The following is a 25937-nucleotide window of genomic DNA, read 5'->3' as shown; positions in this document are numbered from 1 at the left end:
ATACACCCACTTCCTTCAATCTGTCCCATGTTTCTAATCTTCGGCTCCACCTCATTGCTATTTCTTTGAACCTGTTCCACTGTCTGAATTGTCTAGTGTGGTATCCGGAACTGGGTGCAGTATTCTAGATGAAGCCTGGCCAATGCTGTCTTCTGCTTTCATTTTCGTTCCTCCCTGGAAGTGTCAGAAATAATGTTTTAGTGTCTCCCTTTAACTCCCACTTGCTCTGAGCCTCTTTTCACATTAGCTTCTCCCGCCAAAGAATTCTACTTATCAGTGCTCTGCATTTTCTTACCGACTTGCTTTTTTTTTTTTAAAGGCCAGGGCACATGATTGATCAGAACCTTTCCACCATCAGTTTTCTGGCTTTTCCCTCCCCACCCCCACCCCCTTTGCACTGAGCTCTCGTGTATTCCCAGACGTGCGCCCAGTCGTACAACTGTTGAATTTTCTTCAGACAGGAAGGCGGTGCCGAGAGTGGTGAGGATGGCCGAAAAAGATCATTGGCAGTTCCCTCCCCTCCATCCAGGACATAGCACAGAAGCGTTGCTTGAGCAGGATCCGCAAGATTGTCTGGGACGCTACACATCCTCTTCACGACCTGTTTTCCTTGTTACCTTCTGGGAGGAGGAGGCTTCGTGGTATCCGTAGCAAAACATCCAGATTCAGCCATAGTTTCATTCCATACAACATTAACCTTGTGAACTCTCAAGCTTCTTCCTTCCGTTATATATTCAAGATGGACAGTATTTAATATTATGTATATGTAGGGGTGTGGGTCCATACGTATGTTGTATATAGTACGGTTAGGTGTGTGTCGTGTATGTGTTTCACTTTGAGAGCGGGCAACTAAATTTCATTTTTGATGGGCACCGTTGTGCCCAGAGTAAAAAAAAAATGACAATAAAGGTTATCTTATCTAAAAGTAATTTCCAAACTTGCTTGCATAATAGCCATGATGGACTGAGATTATTCTTTTGTCCAGCAGGGGGCAGTGCTGCATTCCTTCATGCAGCAGTGATCTATCCAGAAGCAGGATCTCTCCTCGAACAGAACATAATTGGGCAACGATGCTCACCGTGGCACGTACCCAGTGATACAAGTCTACTAGTGTGCCAATGAAACTTACTCTGGTTGGCCTGGCTGTGCTTTGGCTTCTATTACCCCTCAGGTTCCCTATGACTCAGTACAAAGGACACGGTGTTACTCGACGCACTGGAGATGCGTTCCCAGAGACAGCAAACAGTGATCATCAGTGCTCTGCAGGAAAATGAGGTAGGAATCGGAGATAGTAGGACCAGGCTGCAGCACTTCAGAATCTGTCTCTCCCAAGCTGGCATCTGCCAGTTGCCTTGCAACTCCCACGATTACTACAGAAGTTGACATTCCCAGGAACTGGAATCTGAAACATCCTGGACTGAGAAAAGACGATACTCGTTCTGTCTCTGAAGGGCCTTCCGTGTGTATAAAACACCTTGCAGACAGATAAAAAAACCTGGAGGATGGTTACATCCTGAAACCTTTTGCTTGCTTTGATGAACATGTTTGACAAGGAAGTCATTTTTTAAAGCCTTCGGAAAGGCAATCGGTCCGTCGCTGTTTGAAGCAGTGTATTTAATTTAATTTTATTTTTTTGCATTTCTGTCACTTTATTCCGGCCCCAAACTTACAATTTTGCTGTGCATTTGGAGATGGAGATGGCAGAATGCGGCAAGCCATCCGCTCCCCTTTCGCGCTGCGTGTTTCTTTTATCATTTCTATTTCCCCATACATCTTTCCTGTGATTCCTTCGCCCCACAAGCCTCTATAGCGCCTTAAGGTGAGCCAGACTACAGGTAGTCCTCGACGTACATCCATAATTGAGCCCAAAATTTATGTTGCTAAGTGAGACATTGGTTAAGTGAGTTTTGCCCAATTTTACCACCTTTCTTGCCACCGTTAAGCGAACCGCTGCAGTTGTTAAGTTAGTAACATGGCGGTTAAGTGAATCTGGCTTCCCCATTGGCTTTGTTCATCAGAAGGTCATAAAAGGGGATCCCATGACCTTGGGACACAGCAACGGTCATAAGCACGAACCACTTGCCAACCATCTGAATTTTGATCCCATGATCGTAGGGGTGCGACAAAGGTCATGTGAAAAATGGTCACCATAAGTCACTTTTTTCAGTGCTGTTGTATCTTTGAACAGTCACTAACTGTTCTAAGCCAAGGACTACCCGTAATGATGGATTGTTGTTGTTGTCGTTAGCTGCGAAGGCGTGTCCGACCCATCGCGACCCCATGGACAACGTTCCTCCAGGCCTTCCTGTCCTCTACCATCTTCTGGAGTCCATTTAAGCTCACGCCTCCTGCTTCAGTGACTCCATCCAGCCACCTCATTCTCTGTCGTCCCCTTCTTCTCTTGCCCTCAATCTTTCCCAGCATGAGGCTCTTCTCCAGTGAGTCCTTCCTTCTCATTAGGTGGCCAAAGTATTTGAGTTTCAGCTTCAGGATCTGGCCTTCTAAAGAGCAGTCGGGGTTGATCTCCTCCAGGCCTGACCGGTGATGGATTAATAAAGTTTTATTAGTGAGGGGGAGATCTGAATACCGTCTTCTCAACCTAAATCCATAAATTGCACTACAGGCTTATTTTGCTTATTGCTCCCAGACCTACAATCCCACCAACGCTTACCTAGAGAAACTAATCGGATTTCCCACTTCTTCAAGCAGTTCCTGAGCTTCTTCTAGGCACAGCCTTTCCTAAAAGTGAGTTTTAGAAGCCGAGGACTCTGTATCAATTCTATTAAATTCTCAAAGTGACGGATAAATTCATCTTCAACACATCTTGACTACAGCGGGTTGCTAACAAGATTGGTGTTCTCTTTGTCTACTCTTTAGTGTGTATGGAAGTTGGCATATTTCGTGTGCGTCATGCATTTGAAATCTAGTCCCCTGTCTTCAAAATTCCCCCTATAATGTATCCCAAGAATTCATCTATCCTCACTGCTAGGTCCGTCATCTGAATGCTGTTGTAATCCTTTGCGTTGTTGCTCCGGTTCTGTGCTCCGCTTTTAGGATGCTTTTTCACAGAGTAACCTCAAGCAAGGATGTAATACGCTCTGGAGAAAAACCTACCCAAGCCAGTTTATCTAACATATAATTCACAGCATTTGATGTTCATTGTCTAGTGTTGTCTGTGTGGGTGTAACCGAACGTGCAAATAGTCCTCGACTTATGGCCACAATGGAACCCAAAATTTCCATTGCTAAGCAAGGAAGTTAAGTGAGTTTTGTCCCATTTTACGGCCTTTTTTTGCCACAGCTGTTAAATAAATCACTGCAGTTGTTAAGTGGATCATGCCATCATTAAGTGAATCTGGCTTCCCCCATTATGCTTGTTGGAAGCTGGCTGGGAAGATTGCAAATGGTCATCACAGGAGCCCTGTGATGATGATGATGATGATGATCTCCTCCTCCTCCTCCTCCTCCTCCTCCTCTTCCTCTTCCGATCAAATTTTAGACTGCCAGAATGAAACAAACCTTCTTGGCTTTGTCATTGGCCAAAAATAAGTTATCGTTAACTGTTTCTGGTAGTAGCTGACATATCAGTAGATGGACCGGGCTCTCCACATTCACATAGTGCAGACATGTCAAACTCGTGACATCACGTGACGACGCGCGACGTATCGGAACTTTTCCCCATTGCCGGCAATGGGATGGGCGCGGTTTCTCCGTGACGCTCCGGCCCGCGGGCTGGCAGTTTGACACCCCTGACATAGTGTGTTGTTATCCACTAACAGCCTCCACTTGAGCATGTTGGTTTTACAACTAGGCACTGCAACCCTCAACCTACTCAGGGTCCTCCAAGTAGTATAAGGGAGGTCAGATCCTTCAGCCATATCCTCCTACCCGTGTGATCATAAATACATGGCAGTTGCCAAGCATCCAAATTTTGATCACGTGACCCTGGGGATGCTGCAGTGGTTGTAAGTTGCTTTTTTCAGGGCCGTTCTAACTTTGAACGGTCGCATACAGTGAATGGTGGTAAGTTGAGGACTACCTGTGTCTTTCTCTTAAGAGTTTCCTCTTGCTGTGACCGTGTTTAGTTGAACACTGGGGGCAAAGAGGGCTGGTTGGCCTTCCCAAAAGCTACTTTCCTACGGAAGTCCCTTAAATACATTTTGTAGTGGAGGTACAGGGGACGCCCTTCCTGCACAGCACCAGGCAATCTTCCCCAACAAAGTCTTCTTACGCTTCCATCCAATCGCTGTTCAACCAGCCTGCGCCCTGGAATCTAACCTCTCCAGATGTACCAGCCTGGGGAAAACTTTCTGCACTTCCTTGAACACAAAACAATAGTTAAACTATGGTTATAAGATATTTGGATTTCCATTCTCTGCTTACAAGTTGCTTATTAATAAAAAAGGTAAAGGTAAAGTTTCCCCCGCACATGCGTGCTGGTCGTTTGCAACTCTAGGGGCCGGTGCTCATCTCCGTTTCAAAGCTGAAGAGCCAGCGCTTGTCCGAGGACATCTCTGTGGTCACGTGGCCGGCATGACTAGATGCCAAAGGCGCAGAGAACGCTGTTACCTTCCCACCGTAGCAGTCCCTATTTTTCTACTTGCATTTTTACGTGCTTTCGAACTGCTAGGTTGGCAGAAGCTGGGACGAGTAACAGGCGCTCACTCTGTTACGCGGCACTCGGGATTCGCCCCGCCAAACTGCCGACCTTCTGATTGACAAGCTCAGCATCCTAAGTACTGTTTGTTGGATATGCATATTTTCTATGTAGTTTGAACTGTAATGAACTATATAAAACAAGAATCTTTGTCTATTTAAAACAGAGGTCCCCAATCCTCGGTCCATGGACCAGTTCCGCGCCATGGCATGCCAGCAACCGGGCCGCACAAACAAGCACAGCCCCCTCCGTCGGATGCAGGCAGCACACAAAACCACACACCCTCCAGTCCGTGGAAAAACCTCTCTCCACGTAACCGGTCCCTGGTGCTCAAAAGGTTGGGGACCTCTGATTTAAAATACACAAACCCATGGCCTTCAATATGTCTGCTATAAAGCATCCAATAAAACTGTTTTTAGGGCATCTTTCAAATGCACAAAGTGTGACATAGCACAAGCTTTAGAAGGAGAAGAAATGGCTGCAACTGTAGGAAAATCCTTCTTTCTGGTTGGTGGATTATATGCTTCCAAATTGGGGGCAGCTCTTAAGAACCAGATAGATTTTCTCTATGACAATCAACTGCTCCTGACCTGATGTCAACCCCAGATTGGTTAAAGCCATATTAATATACCGCAGTCATAAACTTAACCTGGTAGAAATTGGGAGAAGTGCAACACTTTTAGCAAGGATGTTATACAGCTGTGAATTTTAAACCACTTCCAGTTCCAGTTCATGCATAAGAGCATAGAACATGGATGGGCAATTAATTTTCCCAAGGGGCCACATGAGAAACTGGAACTCTTATGGAGGGCTATGAAGGTGCATAGGCATGCATGCACATACATAAATTTAAAAAATGCATATATCAGTGTTTTTCAAAATAAATATGGTGTACACTTATTTACATTTAATTTCTAATTTCCAACTGACTTCACACAGGCTGGATATGGACAGCCAAAGGGCAGATGTGTCCCAAGGGTGATAAAATGCCCAGGACTGGCACAGAGCAAACTATATAGTTGAGCAGTGAGGTTACCATGACTTAACCTGTGTCTAAACTATTTTGGTGCAGAAATGGCTTTAGCTGGCCTACTAAAGCATAAGAGTAAGAAAATATTCATGATTAATTGCTTGTGACCAGATTAGCTTTAGGAGCACCAAGTAGCTAGTTACTCATGCGCTCGTGACCTCCCGTATAGACTACTGCAATGCTCTGTACATGGGGCTGCCCTTGAGGACCTTGAGGACCACTCGGAGGCTTCAGCTGGTGCAGAATGCGGCCGCGCGAGTTGTGATGGGGGTCTCCTGATACTCCCATGTAACACCTCTTCTCCGCGAGCTGCATTGGCTTCCAGTTGCCCTCTGGGTGAGATTCAAGGTGCTGGTGATTACCTATAAAGCCCTAAATGGCATGGGTCTGGATTACTTACGGGAGCACCCACTGCCGGCGTCATCTTCCCTTCGTCCTGTGCGCTCCCACAGAGAGGGCCTCCTCGGGTGCCGTCAGTCAGAGAGTGTCGGCTTGCGGCCCCCAGGGGGAGAGCATTCTCTGTGGGCGCGCCAGCCCTTTGGAATCAATTACCGGTTGAGCTCCGGATGGCTCCCGACCTTCGCTGTTTCCGCCGTGATCTGAAAACCTATTTATTTGAACAGGCCAGCCTGGTTTAAGGGTTTGGGGTATTTTTAATTATTTATTATAAGGGCTTAATTAATTTAATCTACTTTTAACTTTTGTATGTAATGCTTTTATTGCCCTGTACACCGCCCTGAGTCCTTCGGGAGAAGGGCGGTATAGAAATTCAATTAAATAAATAAAATAAAATAAAATAAATACATTTTCCTTGTAGTTGAAAGGAGGCGCAAATGAGGTGTGAGATGTAGTATAACAGAATGACAGAATAACAGAGTGGGAAGGGACCTTGGAGGTCTTCTAGTCCAACCCACTACTCAAGCAAGAGACCCCGTACCATTTCAGACAAATGGTCATCCAATCTCTTGTTAAAAACTTCCAGTGTTGGAGCACCCACAATTTCTGGAGGCAAGTTGTTCCACTGATTAATTATTCCGTCAGGAAATTTCTCCTTAGTTCTAGGTTGCTTCTCTCCTTGATTAGTTTCCAACCGTTGTTTCTTGTCCCGCCTTCAGGTGCTTTGGAGAATAGGCTGACCCCCTCTTCTTTGTGGCAGCCCCTCAAATATTGGAACGCTGCTATGGTGGCACCCCTGGTCTTTCTTGTCATTAAAGTGGATATACCCAATTCCTGCAACCGTTCTTCATATGTTTTAGCCTCCAGTCCCCTAAAAGCATCTTTGTTGCTCTTCTTTGCACTCTTTCTAAACATCTTTTTTATATTGTGGCGACCAAAACTGGATGCAATATTCCAAGTATGCTCTTATCAAGGCGTAGAGTGATAGGGTTACTTTTTTTTTGGTTATTCTATGCTGATTTATAGCACGTTAGCAAGCCCCACTCCTTCCCTGGTTGCATAGTCAGAATTCTGAATGGGTTAGAGCTCATCCTGTAAAATCGTTCTTTCCCCAAAGGTTTTGCCCACAACGGTAAGGAATTGTACGCCATCGGAGTCAGCCATTTTGTGGAAGAACAGGAGAAAACTTCGTTCCTTTTCTACCAGTTTTAAGTGTTATTATTATTATTTTTTGGTGGACTAGAAGCTTGCAGGTGTCTTTTCAAAGCGGCCCTAACACCTTAAACCCAAATACAGTATTTCAACTGCAACTTTCTTGGGACTCAGATTCGCACTAGTCCCCCCCCCCCCCCCCCCGTTCACTGTACCTTTTGGAAGTAAATAAAGTAGGAGTAACCAATATTGCTTCTTTCCGCCTCCCTCCCCACTAATATTTACAGGCGTCAGTGAATTACTTCCCCCATTGCTTCTCTGTGGGACTCAAAAGGGTTTCTCACCCAAATTGGTTCTGCAACTTGGAAATTGCAGAACTTGGAAAGCTGACTTTGTAATAATGCCGCTTGGGGGGGGGGCGGGGCGAAAGCCCTAATAAGCAGGCATATACATAGAATGAAGGCTATTGCTAAGCACATTGATTTGTGCTTTAAATCGCAAGCCGCCCTGAGTCTTCGGAGAAGGGCGGGATATAAATGGGATTAAAATTAAAAAAAAATTAATGGGCACTATCCTCTTGGGCGAAACCCTTCAGAAATCTTCTCCGAAACAGGTACTGGCTCCTGCCAGGCTGAGGTGATTCCTGAAATTGTGGGAAAGCAAAGCAAACCCAGCTTACCATGCTTTCCCACCTCCCCCACCCCCTCCCCCACCCCGCCCCCTCACTTCTGTGATAGACTACAACTCCCAGGGCCCCTTGAGTGGGAGGGAGCATGCTCAGCCTCTCGGCTCTGCTCCCCCTCCCTCCCTCCCTCCCTCTCTCTCTCTCTCTCTCTCTCTCTCTCTCCCTCTTTCCTGCATTCTCCCACCCTGCCTTGCTGCATCAGCATCAACCTTTCCTTCATCCTTAAGAGCGTCGTTCTCTTCCCAGCTTGGCTGAGCCGGGAAGCGCCGTTTATCCCTCGCCGCAAGTCCCCGCAACCACCACCACCCCTCTCCCTCCCCACCGCCTTCTTCCCCCCCCCCTCCACCTCGAAGAAGAGGGGCCGTCCGTTTGCCCTGGCACAGCGAGCGTGGGGGGAAGAACAGCCCGCTGAGGACCCGCCGGAATCGCAATGAAGGATCGCACCCAGGAGTTGAGAAGTGTAAGATGCAATCTCTCTCTCTCTCTCTCTCTCTCTCTCTCTCTCTCTCTCTCTCTCTCTCTCTCTCTCTCTCTCTCTCTCTCTCTCTCTCTCTCTCTCTCTCTCTCTCTCTCTCTCTCTCTCTCTCTCTCTCTCTCTCTCTCTCTCTCTCTCTCTCTCTCTCTCTCTCTCTCTCTCTTCTCCATTTCATGCCTACTGGGAAGGAGGGAGGGAGGGTCTGGCTCCTATCTCTCTCTCCCCCCCCTCCCCGTACCAAGATGGAAATGGGGGACGCTAGTAACAGCTTCCAAGCTACCTCTCATCCCCAGTGCCCAAAAGGAATCCTCCGATTTGAACCTGCCCTAATAGTTGAGGGTTTTCGGGAGCGGGGACCACCCGGTGCCTTTATTGTGACGGGAAGTGTGTGCGTGTGTGTGTGGGGGGGGGGGAGTTCAACGGAGGCAGAAGTCTGCCTGGCGTCTGTGAGTGAGGACAGATTTCCAGCAAAGGGGGGGGGGCGGGGAAAGGAAAGACGCGGCTTGGGGACTAGGGATCATCTTGTAGGTAGTAGGAAAGGGAAAGGCGGCGGCGGGTGGCATTTTCTGCAGCGAGGAGATCTCCGAACGGAAAGAACGTGGATCCTTGTGTTCTATCCTCCGGGAAGATCTCTCCGGCTTGCCTCTCCTTGCAGCTTGGATTTCTTTCTCAGAAGTCAGGCAGAAGGGGTGGCGAAGTAGCTCCTTGGAAAAACTGCCGCTTCCGAGCCAATAAATGTCTTGGTGTGGGGGTGTGTGTCTCCGGGGGAGGGGGGCTCAGCGCAAGGGTATACGGCTAATTTTTATAGGTCATTCCATCTCCCCAAGAGGAGGGGGGTAGAAGAGAAATGAACGACCTTTCCCTCCCTCCCTCCCCCCCACCCCCAGGAAGTATGAGGAGGAAAATAACTTTCTCTTCCCTTTCCCCTCCCTTTCCCCCCCCCCCACAATCATCTTGCTGGGGAGAAGACTGAGACATCCTCTGATCCTCCCCCCCCCCGCCCCCCCAAGCTGAAGGTTGAATCCAATTGGCAGTGATAGGTGAGGGTTTTTCTTTTTTGGAAAGAGAGTCTGTTATCCATCCTGGTCTGTTCGTGCCATTTTCTGATTAGCGTGGCTTGATACCTCGGTGATACCTCGGAATGGACAAGCCTCTACCTTCAGTTTATGAGACAAACCTCGTCTACGTGAAACACACCCCCCTCCCCGCCGCCTTAGCCAGCTTCCTCCCACCACCCAACCCCCCCCGATTTTCAGGTTGGCTGTGAGAAGATTGCGGCTTGCTTGCGTTTAAGGCAGAAGATGGCTAGCTCTTTTCTGCCCTCCAGCAGCAACTGAGCAGAGAGAGTAGTAATTTCTCCAAGACGTTGCAGTCTGGGTTGTAAAGTGACACAACCTGGGTTGGGGGAGGGTTGGGGGAGGGAAGGAAAGAAAACGAAAGGCTACCTTACGATCCAAGAGCAGGCAGAGTGGGGGTGACTTGAGAAGAATCCACTCTCTTCCTTCCATCTCCCCCTGAGATGGTTATTAGAGATCTGGAAAAACAGCAGAACCCGTCCTTTCATTTACTCGCTTCCTCACCCCCCCCACCCCCCACCCCGAACATCAAAAGAAACTCTCAATCTGCTGCCCCCCAAATTGAGATATTTTGGCTAGTGATCTCTTCCGATCTCTTTAAGATCAGTTTAACTGCCTCTGGGGTTTTTTCTTCTTCTTTTGTGCACTGAAGGAATATGTGCTTTTTTTTGTCCGGGCGGGGGGGGGGGGAATGTGTGCGAACGGAGAATGTATGGTGTGTTTTTTTTAAACTGTCTCTGCAGAACGTCTTTTTGCAGGAAATTAGGATTGCATACATTTCCCCCTCCATGCCTTCGTTAGCCCCTCTTTGCTTTTAAAAATCTTACCTGTTTCCCGCCCCCCTCCAAAAAAAAGGTAATTAGGAAGGTTAAAGCCTCTTCCAAACAGTTTGAGCATTATTTTGCTTTGTCTTTGGGGGATGAAGGGAGATCTTTGCAGACTGAGTCGGGCCCGTCCCATTGATTTAAGGTTTGAAAAAGTGAGAGGGAGAGAGACTGAATTGTGAAACGATTCAGCTGCAACTCCTGTGACACGGTGGTTTTTTTCCCCTTACCCACACGGATGGGTAAAAATCTTTCCTTCACTTCCCCCCCCCTTGTACTTTTCCCCTTCCCCCCTCTAAATTTGTGCTAATCTCATGGGTGAAAGTGAGGGAGGCGCACACATCCATACGTACAAGCAGACAGACACCGAAAGAGATGCTTAACAATCACCACGCCACATGCTTTTGTCTTCTGCAGAGGCAACAAGAGAGCACATTTTTCCACCCCCATTTCTTGTGTCTTGTTTAAACAATGGGGTGGGGTGGGGGGAGAGAAGAGAGAATTCAGGGCAGATGCTGCAGCAATAAAAGAATCCTGGTGACTAATGTGTGTATGTGTGCGTGGAGAGTGGAGACACACATACAGTATCTAGGTAGGGCTCCTCCCTCGCCTTTCTCCCGCTTCTTTATTCTGGTTGGATTACAAAAATGTTGATGTGCGTGTAAAGGGAATCTCTTTGAGTGGGTGGGGTGCTCTTCTGTGGGGCGATGGGGCGCGTGCCCCACTTCACATCGGCTGTGGATAGCTAGAAAGAGAAGAGAGAAGCTACTCTTCCTTCCCCCATCCCTCAAATACATCTCTCTGCCTTTGCCAGCCAGTGAAGAATTGGTCCCAGCGTTCCCGCCTAGCCTTCTGGCTGGGCGAGAAGTAATGGGAGATTTGCTTTATCGTTGGTGCATTGTGCGTTGTGCAGTGGGGAGGTGATGATGGAGGAGATGGTTTTTTTGCTGCAGGAGCCAAAGTCTTATGTGCATGAGTATGTGTGTGTGTGTGTCTGTGTCTGTGTCTGTGTCTCTCTGTCTCCCCACCACCACTTACAACACTTTGTGTTAATAGTGTTGGCAGTCAAATGCAGTGGGAGAGAAAGCATGCCAAAATACATGGAGACAGGAGACATGGGGAGTGGGAGAGAGGTTGCTCAAAGTGTGTGTATTGGCAAACAAGAGGTTGCAATCTCCCCAGATCTTGTGGTGGTAGGGCACAGGGCATTGGAAGGGGGGGGGGAATCCATATCCCCCCCCAAACCAGTCAGAGAGTTTGAGTTTGTAGAAGTCTGAATATTTGAGACACCAAAGAGGGCCTTGCAGGCTTCCTCGCCCCCCCCCCCCCATCTGCTCTTTCACACCTCCACAGGACGATAATGTTCCAAACAGAAGAAATTAGCTGGGCCTCCAAAGTTCTCCTTTCCCCAAAAGGACCCCAGCCTGTAAAATCCAACTTGACTTTTGTCTTATTTTTTATTTTGTCTCTTTTGTTGCTTCACCAGAGAGTAGCAGGGCAGGGACTCTTAAATGCTTCTTAAATTGTCTCTCAACTTTGAGCTCTGGTATGTCCCTTAGAAAAAGTAAATCCACATAATGGGGCAGCCACAGGTTTATTTTCATAGGTCTACTTGCAGTGGACCAGACATGTCTCCCTGACGCTACTCTCCCTTCCCACCCTCCAGCAACCCCAGAAGTGAATTTCTCTGCCACTGATTTATTTATTAAGGCCCAACAACGAGAACTTTCTCCCTAAGATGCAACACCTTAGAGTGAGCACACCTGGGACAGTCGCCTTTGGAACCTGAAATGTGAGGAGCAAGGCCAAGGTGTGAGGGAGAATCAGGTGGCAGGTGGAGAGTGAAAGGAGATCTTTTTGGCTGAGGGTCTTCAGGAAGGACCTGAAGGTGGGATGTTGGTGTCTGATGTGGCAAAAAGCTCAGAGAAGACCATGTGGAGGAAGGAAACCAACTGGGGCCTGACTGGATGGCCTTAAGCGATGGAGAAGAATGTGAAAGGCATGAGGAGGCGGGCAAAGGTGGAGTTGAAGTCAGATGACATGTGCGATGTGTGTGTTTTTTTCTTCCCTTTGTAAATGGTTGTCTGTGGCAGTGCTTTTTTTGTAAAAGAAAAAGGTGCCGGCACTCACACATGTCATACAACCCGCCTTGCCTACCCTACAAGTTTCCATCCAAAAAAGGTGCCGGAACTCCGTTCTGAGCGTTCTATGAGAAAAAAAAGCCCTGGTCTGTGGAGTTTTATTGTCATTTTTGATGCCTACCATTCTCCTCAGTCACAGCAGCCATAAAATATAAGCATCTCAAGCTCAGTGAAGAACACCGCTGCCCTGGTATCTGTAATAAATATAGATGTACGACGATGCCTTAGATCAGGGGTAGGCAACCTTGGCTCTTTTATGACTCGTGGACTTCAACTCCCAGAATTCCTGAGGCAGCATGGCTCAGCTTGGAAACCTCTCCCTTTCCCCTCAGCATGGCTGGCTCAGGAATTCTGGGAGTTGAAGTCCACGAGTCATAAAAGAGCCAAGGTTGCCCACCCCTGCCTTAGATCAAACTGACGAAACGGTTTGGGAAATGGGGTGGGGTTTTACCGTACAACCTGTCAGAGATTCCTGTGAGATTTTTTTCAGGGGGCTACAAAGTTGATGGGACTGCCAGCAAGGCTGTGTTCCCAACGCCTTCCAAGTCTCATCTGACAGGAAGGCTCGGGGCAAGATCTTTGAGGTTAAAAGAAGTATCTTCTTGGACACAAAGAGAAGAAGCCGTTTGAGGCCTTAAGGAACAGACGGAAGGGCGAGAATTAAGCTTAGGAGCAAAGAGATAACCAGCACTGATTTAGATAGGAGAAATATTGGCTCCAGCTGGCCAGCTCCAGCCACTAATATGATGGTAGTCTTTTTTTTTATTATTTAAAGCAACCCTACTGATAGAGTGATATAGTTTGGATGCACTCAGGTATGAATGGCATCTGGCTTAGTGGGCCACCGACTGCAGCTGGTGATGGGCCCTCCTGTCTGTTCTGGCGTACATTATCCTGGCTTTTAGAATAAATAGCTTGAAAGATCCCTGAGTATGATGGAGAAAGCGAGAAGAGATTGGTATGGAATAAAAGATAGCGGGCCCCAAACGAAGGAACAGTTAAAACTTGCAGGCATCTCTCTAGTTGACCAAGAGTTTTGTTCTGGTTAAAGTAAGCATTTAATTTTTTAACTATAACACATAAATTGTTATATGGACCATGGGTGTCTCTGAAGCAGTGATTGCTACTGTATAAAATATGGTAACACACCATTAAGATGGGGAAATAACAAGACACACTCTTTGTCTTCCTCGTTCTTGAGGCTCATCCATCACCCCAAGCACAAGACAGACATTTTAATGAAACGTCTGTAACTTAGATCCGAAATGTAGTAATTCAAAATAAGCCCATCATCAGTCATTCCTCGAGAGTAGAGTAGCTGGATAATTTTTGTTCAGACTGCATTTTTAGGAGCAAGAATTTCAGCTGCAGGTCCTGGACACACAGGTAGCTTGGGATCAGTCAAATAGCATAGTTCTCTGATGGTCCACTGCCTTTTTTCATAAAAGAATACAAAAATGCATATTTTAGAGAGAAAACGTGTTTCATACTGTGTGTCATGTTTAGAGCAGTTTAAAAATATACACCCGTGGGGCGGGGTGGGTGGGGGGAAGGACAATATAGTTATATCTGGATGCAAGCTTACCTGACATCCGTTCCTATTATTGCACCCTTTCAAAGTAAGCCCTGTTAACTCAGATCTCAATAAACGCATTAAGATTGTACTGCAAAATAAAAATAAAAATAAAAATCTATCTTTAAGATAAATTGAAATCCAAGTAGTAAAACAGGTTTTTCTAAGGTAACAACGGTACGCTGGCCCAAATTCAGAGTTCTTTTGAAGATGGGATATAACGAAGATCCAGATGCTTTAAAAGGTAATTCAGGATGCCCTAGGGCAGGGGTAGGCAACCTTGGCTCTTTTATGACTCGTGGACTTCAACTCCCAGAATTCCTGAGCCAGCCGGCTCAGGAATTCTGGGAGTTGAAGTCCACGAGTCATAAAAGAGCCAAGGTTGCCTACCCCTGCCCTAGGGATATGCCTGATGGAAGGATTTCTCTAACTGTGGCCACAGGATGGGCTGTATGAAAATAGGAGATGAAGAGGCTACCTGTTGTGGCTCCTATTTTTCTCACTGGGTAGGGAAAGCAAATCAAAATGTCTGATCAAAGATTGCTGCATCAAGAATCTTGTTATTGGTACAAGGAGGGAGATTGTACCAACAGCCCACCCAACCCCAACCCCCCACCCCCCACTTACAGGTAATGTTACAAAGTTTCCTGTTTCCTTATTGTGGAACAGCTTCCTAATTCTTCAGGGACAGAGTCTAGGCTAGGGGTAGGCAACTTCAGCTCTTTTATGACTCATGGACTTCAACTCCCAGAATTCCTGAGCCAGCTGTGCTGGCTCAGGAATTCTGGGAGTTGAAGTCCATGAGTCATAAAAGAGCCGAGGTTGCCTACCCCTGGTCTAGGCCGAAAGAGATTTGAGTAGAAAAGCAGAGAAACTTCCTCAGCGTATCTGCTCAGTTTGTAGGCCTCAGAAGTCCTCTCCCCAATTAAATCTTGTTTGGTTTTCTTTATCCATCAGAGCTATGCCATGCACTTCACAAAAGGCATTACCACCTCGGGGAATGTCACCTCCTAGATCCCCATCAAAATACAATTTATCAGCAGTTTGAGGGATACTCCTAGCCAGTGCTTTTTTTGTAAAAGAAAAAGGTGCCGGAACTCACACATGTCTATGACTCATGGACTTCAACTCCCAGAATTCCTGAGCCAGCCATGCTGAGGGAAAAGGGAGAGTTTCCAAGCTGAGCCATGCTGGCTCAGGAATTCTGGGAGTTGAAGTCCACGAGTCATAAAAGAGCCAAGGTTGCCTACCCCTGAGATCCCAAGTGCTCTTGTTTATAAAATGAATGCAGGCAGTCCTTGACTTACGACTGCAACTGAGCACCAAAATTTATGTTTGTTAAGTGAGACGTTTGTTAAGTGAGATTTGCCCCATTTATGGCATTTCTTGCCACAGTTGTTAAGTGAATCGCTTGCAGTCGATAAGTTAGCAACATGGCTGTTAAGTGAATCTGGGTGAAGGTTGTAAATGGTGATCACATGACCTTAGGCACAGCAATGGCCACAAATATGAGTCAGTTGACAAGCGTCTGAATTTTGATCACATGATCATGGGGATGCTACAAAGGTCGTAAGTGTGAAAAATGGTCATAAGTCACTTTTTTCAGTGCCGTTGTAACTTTGAATGGTCACTAAATGAACTGTTGTAAGTCAAGGACTACTTGTATATGTCACTTAAATGGATTTTTTACTCCCCTTGGGTGACTGCCAACCCAATGGCTGTCCTGAGATTAAGCCAAGAAATCCTGGGCTGTTTGTCACATTATAGAACAGGGGTGTCAAACTGCCAGTCCACGGGCTGGTTTCATCATACCGAAGCCACGCCCACCCCATTCCCAGCAATTGAAACAGAGTCGGGATACGTCACGACATGTCATGTGACATGGCAAGTTTGACACCCATGTTATAGATAATAATTCAACTTTAGGAGAATCAACCTATGTGAGCTTTGAGCTCTCATACTTCCCTTTCTTTTTCTTTTTTCGGCATAATCATGGGTAGAAGCCTGGAAACATTTGCATTCATCACCCCCACTACCCAAAATGTGATTTATTTATTTATTTATTATTTAAATTTATATACCGTCCTATTCCCGTAGGACTCAGGGCGGTTTACAGGGGAAATTAAAATACATAGTATACAAAATTAAAATCAATTAAAACTATTAATTAAATTACAGTCCCTGAAGTTAAACTAAAACCCAATTAAATTAAATTAAATTAAAACCCCTCAGTCTGGGCCAAACAGCTCGAAGAACCAGGTTTTCAAGTCCCGGCGAAATGAGCGAAGGTCGGAGGCAGTCCTGAGTTCCGTGGGAAGTTGGTTCCATAGGGCCGGCGCTATCGTGATGAGATTCTGAGATGTTAGCTTGTTCTGAGAAGCCACTTTAGGGCCAGGTGTGATTTTTTAAAAAAACAGTTTTCAGTTAAAATGAGTGAAGTTTCTAATCTTAGTGGTCTGTCTTGGAAAATGAAAGAAGTTGACTCTGTGCTTTTTTGTCAACAGGCTAACCAATGGTGGAACACTAGATAGAAACCAAGGCTAGTGTGAGAAATGTAAAATAAGAATTGGAGAGAGGCAATGTAGTTAGTAAAAAGAAAAGAAAAAACATAGGAAAAGTCCTTGAATTATGACCACAGTTGAGTCCAAAATTTCTGTTTTTAAATGAGACATTTGTTAAGTGAATTTTGCCCCATTGGATGACTTTTCTTGGCACAGTTGTTAAGTGAATCACTGCAGTTGTTAAGTGAGTAACCCAACTGTTAAGCAAAACTGGCTTCCCCATAGACTTTGCTTGTCGGAAGGTCGCAAAAGGGGATCACACGATCTTGGGACCAAACGACATGTTGTAAGTTGAGGACTAACTGTACTAACAAAAATGGGGTTCTGTACTGTGGGTCTCATTTCTGACATGACTGACATCTGATTTTTAATATTTTGCCGTGCTTTTGTTACCACCAGGTGTTTAGTTAAGCCAGAATTGGTGCAAGGCAGGGCAGGGCAAGGATACACAAAACTCAATGTAGTTTGTGGGAATTCTTCAGAGCTTTTCTGAAGTGCACGGTTATTTTAGTTGTGCGGTAGGGGGCGGGGGGAGAAATAGCAGTTGATGCCTTTTTGGTACAGACCGGGGCCAGGTTGAAGACTTTCACTTTCAGAATTTGGCTAGTTAAAAGGGAAAGAGCTCTCTTTTTTTGGGGGGGGGGGAACAGCTGAGGTGGGAGGAGATTCAGTGATATAACTCAGAGTCAGTTAAATGCAGCTTCATGAATTCCCAGCCTTTAATAGCTCACCTGTTGCCCAGGATGAAAGTTAGGCTGCACCCACAGACCTTTTCCTGATAATGCTAATCATCTTCTAGGTGTTGATCCGATTTTGAGTCACTGGCTTCAGCAAGATTGCTGCTGCCTCCTATGCCTTTTGTGCCATAGTGCACAAATGTTTGATCATCCTCTGCTCAAAATCTGGGAGAGTTACCAGGGTGATTGGAGAGCAGGGGATGTGGCCTGCAGCTTGCCATCTGGCCATCCCTGCTTGAGAAATCGCCGGGTCCCTCATGAGGAGCATTGCCACCAGGCCTTTGTCTAACTGTAAACCAAGCAAAGAAAATTGCCCAACCACCCGCCACCCACCCCCAGCAGATTTCTTTGACCAAAAGCCATGCGGGGTTATTTGCTGCATATGAATCTTGCATATGAAGTCTTGGTCTCTGTGTCACTGATCGGAGGCAGCTTCTGTGGACCAATGTCACATTGTCACCGTGGCTTTGCTGTCATCCTTGGTAATATGCCGAATTCCAAAATTCCTTATTTTGGAAAACTCACGGCTTCCAGTCCTTTGTCCTCAAAGCAGACTGCCTCACCCTAACACAATCTGATCTTCCATTCACGTAGCCATTGGCCACCCTGGTTGCGAATCCTCAGAGCTTTGGTCTCAGGGTATCTAAGAGAGCTGCCTTAAGGTTTAACACTTGTCTCAGTCCTCCGTAAAGGGGGGGGGGGAAGTGTCTTCGCTTCACAAATGCATGCATATTTTTTTTTGCCGAAAGCTGTGCCCGGTGTCACATGACCTAGCAGAAAATGAAGACTAGAAGCCAGGATGCAATCCAAATAAGGGCAAGAAAAAAGTTATTTGGGGGAGAAGTAGCAGTCTCGTGGTTATGGCTATTTACAGCCCTATTTTCTTCCTTTCACTCTACTTAAATGCATGCAACAGTGTTTAGTTGTATCTAGACAAGCTAACCTTTGCTCGTGAACACCGTTCTGTTTTGTTTTTTCTGTAAAGAGTTATCTCCTCCGTTAACAATCTCACTGTCTTTGTAAATACATTTTAAAATCTCGGTTCGGCTACCCCCCTCAGATTGTCGTGAAATTTGCTTAAATATGAAGCTGTCAGGCTTTTCCAGGAGGAGGTATAATTTTAACAGGGGCTTCCAGTATTATCTAGAAGCTTTTTTTTTAAAAAAAGAGAGAAAATATGTGATTCACCATCATCTTTCCCTATTTCTGTGACTGTCTGAACTTCCCCTGAATTCCTGCTCTTCGGGAAGCAATAAAAGCTTAGTGATCCCTGAAAGACGAACAAATGCATACTAAAAATGAATAACATGTGCCACGTTAGGGGTTGTGTTCAGTTGTGTAGATGCCCCAGACCTCCTCTGGTTTTGCTACAACACACTGGACAATCTTAGAATTTATTTATTTATTTTTAATTGGCAAATGAAGTTTCTAGCCATTCAGTAAACAGCTTTCTGGTCACTGTAGCCCTCTTGTCTTTTTTCTCCATGTCAACCATTCCTTCAAACTTGATTCAGGTCCTCAGTTAACGGCAGACTGCTTGGTAAGCAAATGCAATGTGTTGTGGTACCAGCACATCTGAGTGTAAGCTCTGTGTAGGGCCATGTTGTACTCAGGAAAGTGGCAGACTCCAAACTAAAGAATGAATATGGAACTGCCATCTGTCAGAGAAATTATGTGTCCTGAGCAAAGGGTGATGAATTGTAATGCTAAATTAAGGTTCCACTGTAACTTTTGCCTGAGATTTGTTTTCTCTTTCCGTCCTATGAGAAGCTCAGCATTATCTAGCTAATATCTAGCTATCTAACTAATATCTAACTATTATCTAACTAACTATCTAACTGAGCATTATCTAAACTAACCAAAGAGAGAAGCAATCTAGAACTAAGGAGAAATTTCCTTGACAGTCAGAACAATTAACCAGTGGAACAACCTGCCTCCAGAAGCTCTGAATGCTCCAACACTGGAAGTTTTTAAGAAGAGACTGGACAGCCATTTGTCTGAAATGGTACAGGGTTTCCTGCCTGAGCAGGGGGTTGGACTAGATGACCTCCAAGGTCCCTTCCAACTTTATATTGTTGTTGTTGTTGTTATCATCATCATCATCATCACCATCATCATTTTTTATTCCACGGCTAGTCAGCCTGTTGAGGGTCCAAAGCCCTTAACCCCTTTTTAACAGATCCCAGGGTCTTGGGAACCACACTTCATTCATGTCACTGACTTTCCATTCATTTATTTTTTTAATAAAAAAGCAAACTCGATGAATTAGCCCTGCCCTTCCAGTGAGATCATCCAACACACCAACCCTGCCAGAGGGATGGGGGATAGAAGTAAAGAAGCTCAAACAACAGAGTTGGACACCTGGATCGGACTCTTGACTAGCAGAATAAATTATGCAATGAAGGGCATTTGCATAATTTATGTAGGGGGTGCAATCGAACATACTTCTTCGTGGAAACTCCTTGGCGGGATATGCAGCCAGGCTTGCATAGCTCCTCGCCAATGTCATAGGTTATTTTTGCTTCCTCCTTCCCCTCATCTCCAGAATCCCCGCCCCCCCGCTATCACAAAGATGATTGGGGGACTGGAGGCTAAAACATATAGGGAACGGTTGCTGGAATTGGGTATGTGTAGTTTAATGAAGGGAAGGGTGAGGGGTGACTTGATAGCAGTGTTCCAATATCTCAGGGGCTGCCACAAAGAAGAGGGAGTCAAGCTATTCTCCAAAGCACCTGAAAGCAGGACAAGAAGCAACAGATGGAAACTAGTCAAGGAGAGAAGCAACCTAGAACTAAGGAGAAACTTCCTGACAGTTAGAACAATTAACCAGTGGAACACCCTGCCTCCAGAGGTGGTGAATGCTCCAACACTGGAGGTTTTTAAGAAGAGACTGGACAGCCATTTGTCCGAAATGGTATAGGTTTTCCTGCCTTAGCAGGGGGTTGGACTAGATGACCTCCAAGGTCCTTTCCAACCTCCTCCTCCTCCTCCTCCTCCTTCTTCTTCTTGTTACCTTTTATGTCCCTTTAAAAAAGGTAAAGGTTCTCCCGCACATGCGTGCTAGTCGTTTGCAACTCTAGGCCGGTGCTCATCTCCGTTTCAAAGCCGAAGAGCCAGCGCTTGTCCGAGGATGTCTCCGTGGTCATGTGGCCGGCATGACTAGACGCCAAAGGCGCACGGAACGCTGTTACCTTCCCACCGTAGTGGTCCCTATTTTTCTACTTGCATTTTTACGTGCTTTCGAACTGCTAGGTGGGCAGAAGCTGGGATGAGTAACAGGCGCTCACTCTGTTATGCGGCACTCGGGATTCGACCCGCCAAACTGCCGACCTTCTGATAGACAAGCTCAGCATCCTAACCCACTGAGCCACCGCTTCCCTTTATGTCCCTTTAAAGTGCCATTTTTCTATGCTTCAACAACATTGGCAACCCCAAGTCCTTCCAGACAAGCCCAACAAGAGCATTTTAAGGAAAGAAAGGGGTACTCTGCCACCTTCCATTTTCCCTTTCCCATTTCAGTGGATAACATTGGATCAAGGCTGTTTTTGATTTCACATTATGATTTTTGTGCTTTGTGGGCTAGTTCTTCCAAGCTGGTTTCTTCAATTCCAAAGAGAGAGACTCTTTGTGTGTAGGATTACTTCTCACTCCCCACTCTCTTAAAAATAAATTACCTTTTTTTAAAGAAATGAAGCTTTGGCTGTTGTTCAATGGAGGAAGTTAGAAGAACAAGGCACCCATGGTGGCATTTCAGATATAATTGCTCCTCTTCTCTCCACCCCCTTCCCATCCTTACGAAGGAGGCACAGGCACCCAAGATGGATATTATATTTGAAAGAAAGGAAGAAAGAGGGAGGGAGGGAAAGAATAGAAAAATGTCCTTACGCCCCCTCCCCCCCCAAAAAAACCCCACTCCACATTTGGGTGACGGTATTTCTGTGCTTCAGTCTTTCTATCAAGAACTTATTTGTTTATTTGTTGGCAACTTCCATTTCAATACCGTGACTTGAGGGAGGCGCACAAGGGTTAAAAACATTATTGCAAACAATTCCAACAAGAATAAAAATGGCCCATTGGGAGGGAAGTGAGGGATAAATTAAAACAACAAATTAACACAGTCAGGTCAATATATCCTATTCAATGTGCAATCATGGGCAGAGGTAAAATCCTGGCACAGAGTCCGAGAAATGAGCCAGGGGTTGAAGGACAGCAGGACTGGGGCTCCCTAGGTTTCTGAGAGAACATTGTTCTAGAGGGTAGGTGCAGCCTTCTGGGTCCCACAGGATGCCATTGCTTAATAGATGGGAAAAGCAGCCTGCCGAGCATATTGGTTCCTGTGTGGCTTGTTGTATGGAATTCTCTAGATATTGCCTAGTTCAGGGGTAGGCAACCTTGGCTCTTTTATGACTCGTGGACTTCAACTCCCAGAATTCCCGAGCCAGCATGGCTCAGTATGGAAACCTCTCCATTTCTCCTCAGCGTGGCTGGCTCAGGAATTCTGGGAGTTGAAATCCACGAGTCATAAAGCGGCCTAGGCCAGAGGCAGGCAACCTTGGCTCTTTTATGACTCGTGGACTTCAACTCCCAGAATTCCTGAGCCACCATGGCTCAGTATGGAAACCTCTCCATTTCTCCTCAGCATGGCTGGCTCAGGAATTCTGGGAGTTGAAGTCCACGAGTCATAAAAGAGCCAAGGTTGCCTATCCCTGGCCTAGTTTCTGTACACAACAAGGTGAAGCAGGAAGTAGTTTGTTGTGAGTACAGTATACAGGGGAGAAAAACCTCATCTCATAATTATGCATGGGTTATGATAGTCTAAAGCAGGGTGTGCAACCTTGGCAACTTTAAGATTTGTGGACTTCAACTCCTAGGATTCCCCAGCCAGCATGGTTGGCTGGGCAATTCTGGAAGTTAAAGTCCAGAAGACTTAAAGTAGCCAAGGTTGCACGTTGTTGTTAGTTGCGAAGTCGTGTCCAACCCATCGCGATCCCATGGACAACGTTTCTCCAGGCCTTCCCAAGGTCTAAAATATAAAGTAAATCCCTTATGCTTCAAAGTTTGTCCACTGCCATTTGCCCCCAGTACCACACATGAACACAAACGCACGCACGCACGAACACAAAATCTGGCATTTTAGGGATTTGATGCCAAAAAATAAAATAATAAAAAAAATCTGTCCTTGCCTCTCTAATCTTGGACATTTATCCTTTCTAACCATGGTTTAGAATATATACGCCTCCTCTGCCTTTCCCGGAACAAATTTGCTCATCTCCAATTATGTTCAAAAATAATATCCAAAGCAAATGTTCTTAAAACACAATTGTTTTATTTTGCTGGGGAAAGCTTGACCTTTGCCGTGAATCTTCTCCCACCTGCCAGCCTTGCACAGCAGTCTCTTTGCTCCTTTGATTAAAATCTCGAAATTGGCTTGGTGGGAAGTTCTCCTTTGTCAGGCCGTTTGAAAGGAATGACCACTGAGCAAGACTGCCCAGTGGGGACCTTCCCCGTAGCCCCCTCGCCAGTCTAAGGTGCCTGAGCCAAGCTTACTGTTTGGCACCGTTTCCTCTCGTATGTCAGATATATTTAGAATTAAGGTAAAGGTTCCCCCGCACATGCGTGCTAGTCGTTTCCAACTCTAGAGGCTGGTGCTCATCTCTGTTTCAAAGCCGAAGAACCAGCGCTTGTCCGAGGACGTCTCCGTCGTCATGTGGCTGGCATGACTAGACGCCAAAGGCGCACGGAACGCTGTTACCTTCCCACCGTAGTGGTCCCTATTTTTCTACTTGCATTTTTACGTGCTTTCGAACTGCTAGGTTGGCAGAAGCTGGGACGAGGAACAGGCGCTCACTCTGTTACGCGGCACTCGGGATTCAACCTGCCAAACTGCCGACCTTCTGATCGACAAGCTCAGCGTCCTAACCCACTGAGCCACCGCATCCCTTATATTTAGAATTAAGATGCCCCAAAAGAGAATTTTGAATTTTGTGTGGTGGGCTGTTGAGGGCAGAGATAAATCAGCAGATGTGCATATGTGCCATACGTGGACAAAGCTGGAAAGGGAACCCGTGCTTGGGGGCTGTCTGTTTGTGTCGGGTGTGTGAGTGGGGGGGGGAGATATTTTAGTTGGCTGTCTGAGCTGTATCATAACCATGATAGCTTAGCCACTCTATGCTCTGGACAATAGAGCTAGCTGGAGAAGCAGAATTATATAAAACAGTCTTTCCTACCTTGCATATTTTGAAGGAATCTCGGTTTCCGCAGAAGGACCTGTTTCTAATCTGTTTCTCAAGATACGGAGAAATGGGGTGAGCTAATGTAATAAGCTGTCGTAAACTTTGCCCTTGGTTTTCCGAAAATGTTTCCTGCAGCCTAAAAATTAATGAACTCGAACCGAGGGCAACCGCAGACAGAGATATTTTATATATCAAGTCAGATTATTGAGCTCTCTCTCTCTCTCCCAAGGTTGTCATAGGCTTTTGTTGTCTAGGACAAGTTTCTAATCGATAGCCACAGGGGTTGAACCTGGAACTTTTCTGCAGAATAGCGTTGCTATGTCTGAGTTGCAGTTTGTTCTCTGAAATTCTAATAAACCACAGATAGGCACACTATTTGAGCCCAATTACATTAGACTAGGCAACTCTAGATGTGAGAATGGGGGGGAGGGGGATTTAGGAGTGGGGAATGAACCCCCAAAATGTGAAATAGGGAGCAAAAGAAGGAACAGCACACACAGGGTGTCACCCACCTTGCTCTATGCTGGGTGCTTGTTGCTGCCCTTCGTGGATCTGGCCTGATGCTAGGATTGTGACTTCCAGATCAAGTTAGAATTGAAAAGAAATTAACCCTAATTTTGAGGCATTTATCTACAGATGCTGATACGATTCGGATAGATTGCTTGATAGCGATATGGATTTAAATAAAGAGCATGCTATCTAAACACTATTAAGTCTAATTCATTAATTAGCAACTAATTGTTTTAGCTCTTCCAATTTCTTCCCTGATACACACAGACGTGTGCGCTCGCACACAGAACCTGGGAATTGTAATTTGGTGCAGGGGATCCTTATTATAGAACCCTGGCCTCTCCCCTGGAAGCAGGGTTCCCTGGAGAGAATGATGACTATTAAACCCATTTGTTGAAATATGTCTATGAAGTTAAATCTACATGGGAAATTACGGAATGAATGCATGTCTTCTTCTGCCAGACTATTTAAAACAAGTGTCATTTGAGCATCCATGGGAATTTTTCTTCCTTGTAAGAGAGGACTTTGCAGATTTTTGCAATTTGTGATCCATCCATTGTTGGATTTGGAAGAAACAAGTGGAAAGGGGCACGGCAAATATCCTGCAAAAAGGATTTGAACTTTTAATAATAATAATAAGTTGGAAGAGACCTTGCAGGTCATCTAGTCCAACCCTCTGCTCAGGCAGGAAACCCTATACCATTTCAGACAAATGGCTGGCCAGTCTCTTTCCATTATAAGTTCATCAATCTGGGCCACCAGGGTGAATTGATGGCTATATTCACAACCAGACCTTTGCACATTGGTTGCCTTCCTGCATTAGGCTAGAAATCAGGAGACAGGGAATTCTAGCTCTGCTCTAGGCATGAAAGCGGGCTGGGTGACTTTGGGCCAGTCACCAGGAGGCAGTGAGTTCTAGTCCTGCCTTAGGCATGAAACACGGCTGGGTGACTTTGGCCAACCTATCTCACAGGATTTCTCTTGTGGAGGAAATAGGAGAAGAAAGGTATTAGCTATATTTGCTGATTTTTTAAAAATAATAATCTAAAAACAGTCCAAATCTAGTCAATTTTCTGGATATGTACCATAAACAGAACTATAGATGAACAGATTGAGATGGGATTGCACAACGTGTTTTGACACAAAAAATAAGGATTAACATTACCAAGCTTAATATTTACTGCCAAGCCACTCAATCTTTGAATGCATTTTGCAAGATCTGCAAACTGGCTCTTTCATCAAGACCTGTGTGGCTTTTTTCCTTCGCTTTAGCAAACATAAGCAAGGCTTTGTCTTAATATAAATTCGTCACTATCTTTTGCTTCCACTTGAACGTGGTGACCATTTTTGTTGGAATCTGTGAATATGATAAAAAAAAGTAGCAGAGACTTGTAGCACCTTATAAATTAACACATTTATTATGACAAGTTTCATGAACCACCCAGCATGTCAACTGTTAGGGACACCATGCATGAAACTACTCATTTTTCTGTTACGATCCTGCTAAAGGAATAGTCAGTGGGAAATATTTTAGTATTTTCTTATAGTCCACAAAGAAAACATCCATTTTTCTCTCTCCCTTGGGAGATTTAATATGTAATCCTTCATCTTAGAAAAATGTTTGGGGGACAAGAAATAGTTTTATTCTTTTTATAGTGATTGGCCTACTTATTATTTTCTTAATTTGTTGGCATTTTGATCATACCAGATCTGGATGGAAACATCCAGGCAACCATTAGATGTAGCAAACAGTAAAAACGTGTTTTCTACAGATTTTGATCCAAAATCTTCTTAAAAACCTCCACTGTTCTGGGGGCAAGTCTTTCCCCTGATTAATTGTTCTAACTGTCAGGAAATTTCTCCTTAGTTCTAGGCTGGTTCTCTCCTT

General features: G+C 45.5%; 1 protein-coding gene across 1 annotated transcript in view; it reads left to right on the top strand.

Annotated features, from left to right (window-relative positions):
* The first annotated feature begins 8295 nt into the window (after window positions 1–8295).
* The window catches only part of LOC308676217 (syntaxin-1B), a 67507-nt gene continuing 49865 nt past the window's right edge, over window positions 8296–25937 (top strand). Inside the window, exon 1 of the mRNA XM_081342013.1 lies at window positions 8296–8379. Within this exon, the coding sequence (XP_081198139.1) occupies window positions 8350–8379 (30 nt within the window). The 5' untranslated portion in view covers window positions 8296–8349. The remainder of the gene's footprint in view (window positions 8380–25937) is intronic.

The sequence above is a fragment of the Vipera berus genome, assembly GCF_964194415.1.
Source record: "Vipera berus genome assembly, chromosome: W".
Lineage (NCBI taxonomy): Eukaryota > Metazoa > Chordata > Lepidosauria > Squamata > Viperidae > Vipera > Vipera berus.
This window is presented reverse-complemented; position numbering and strand designations above follow the sequence as displayed.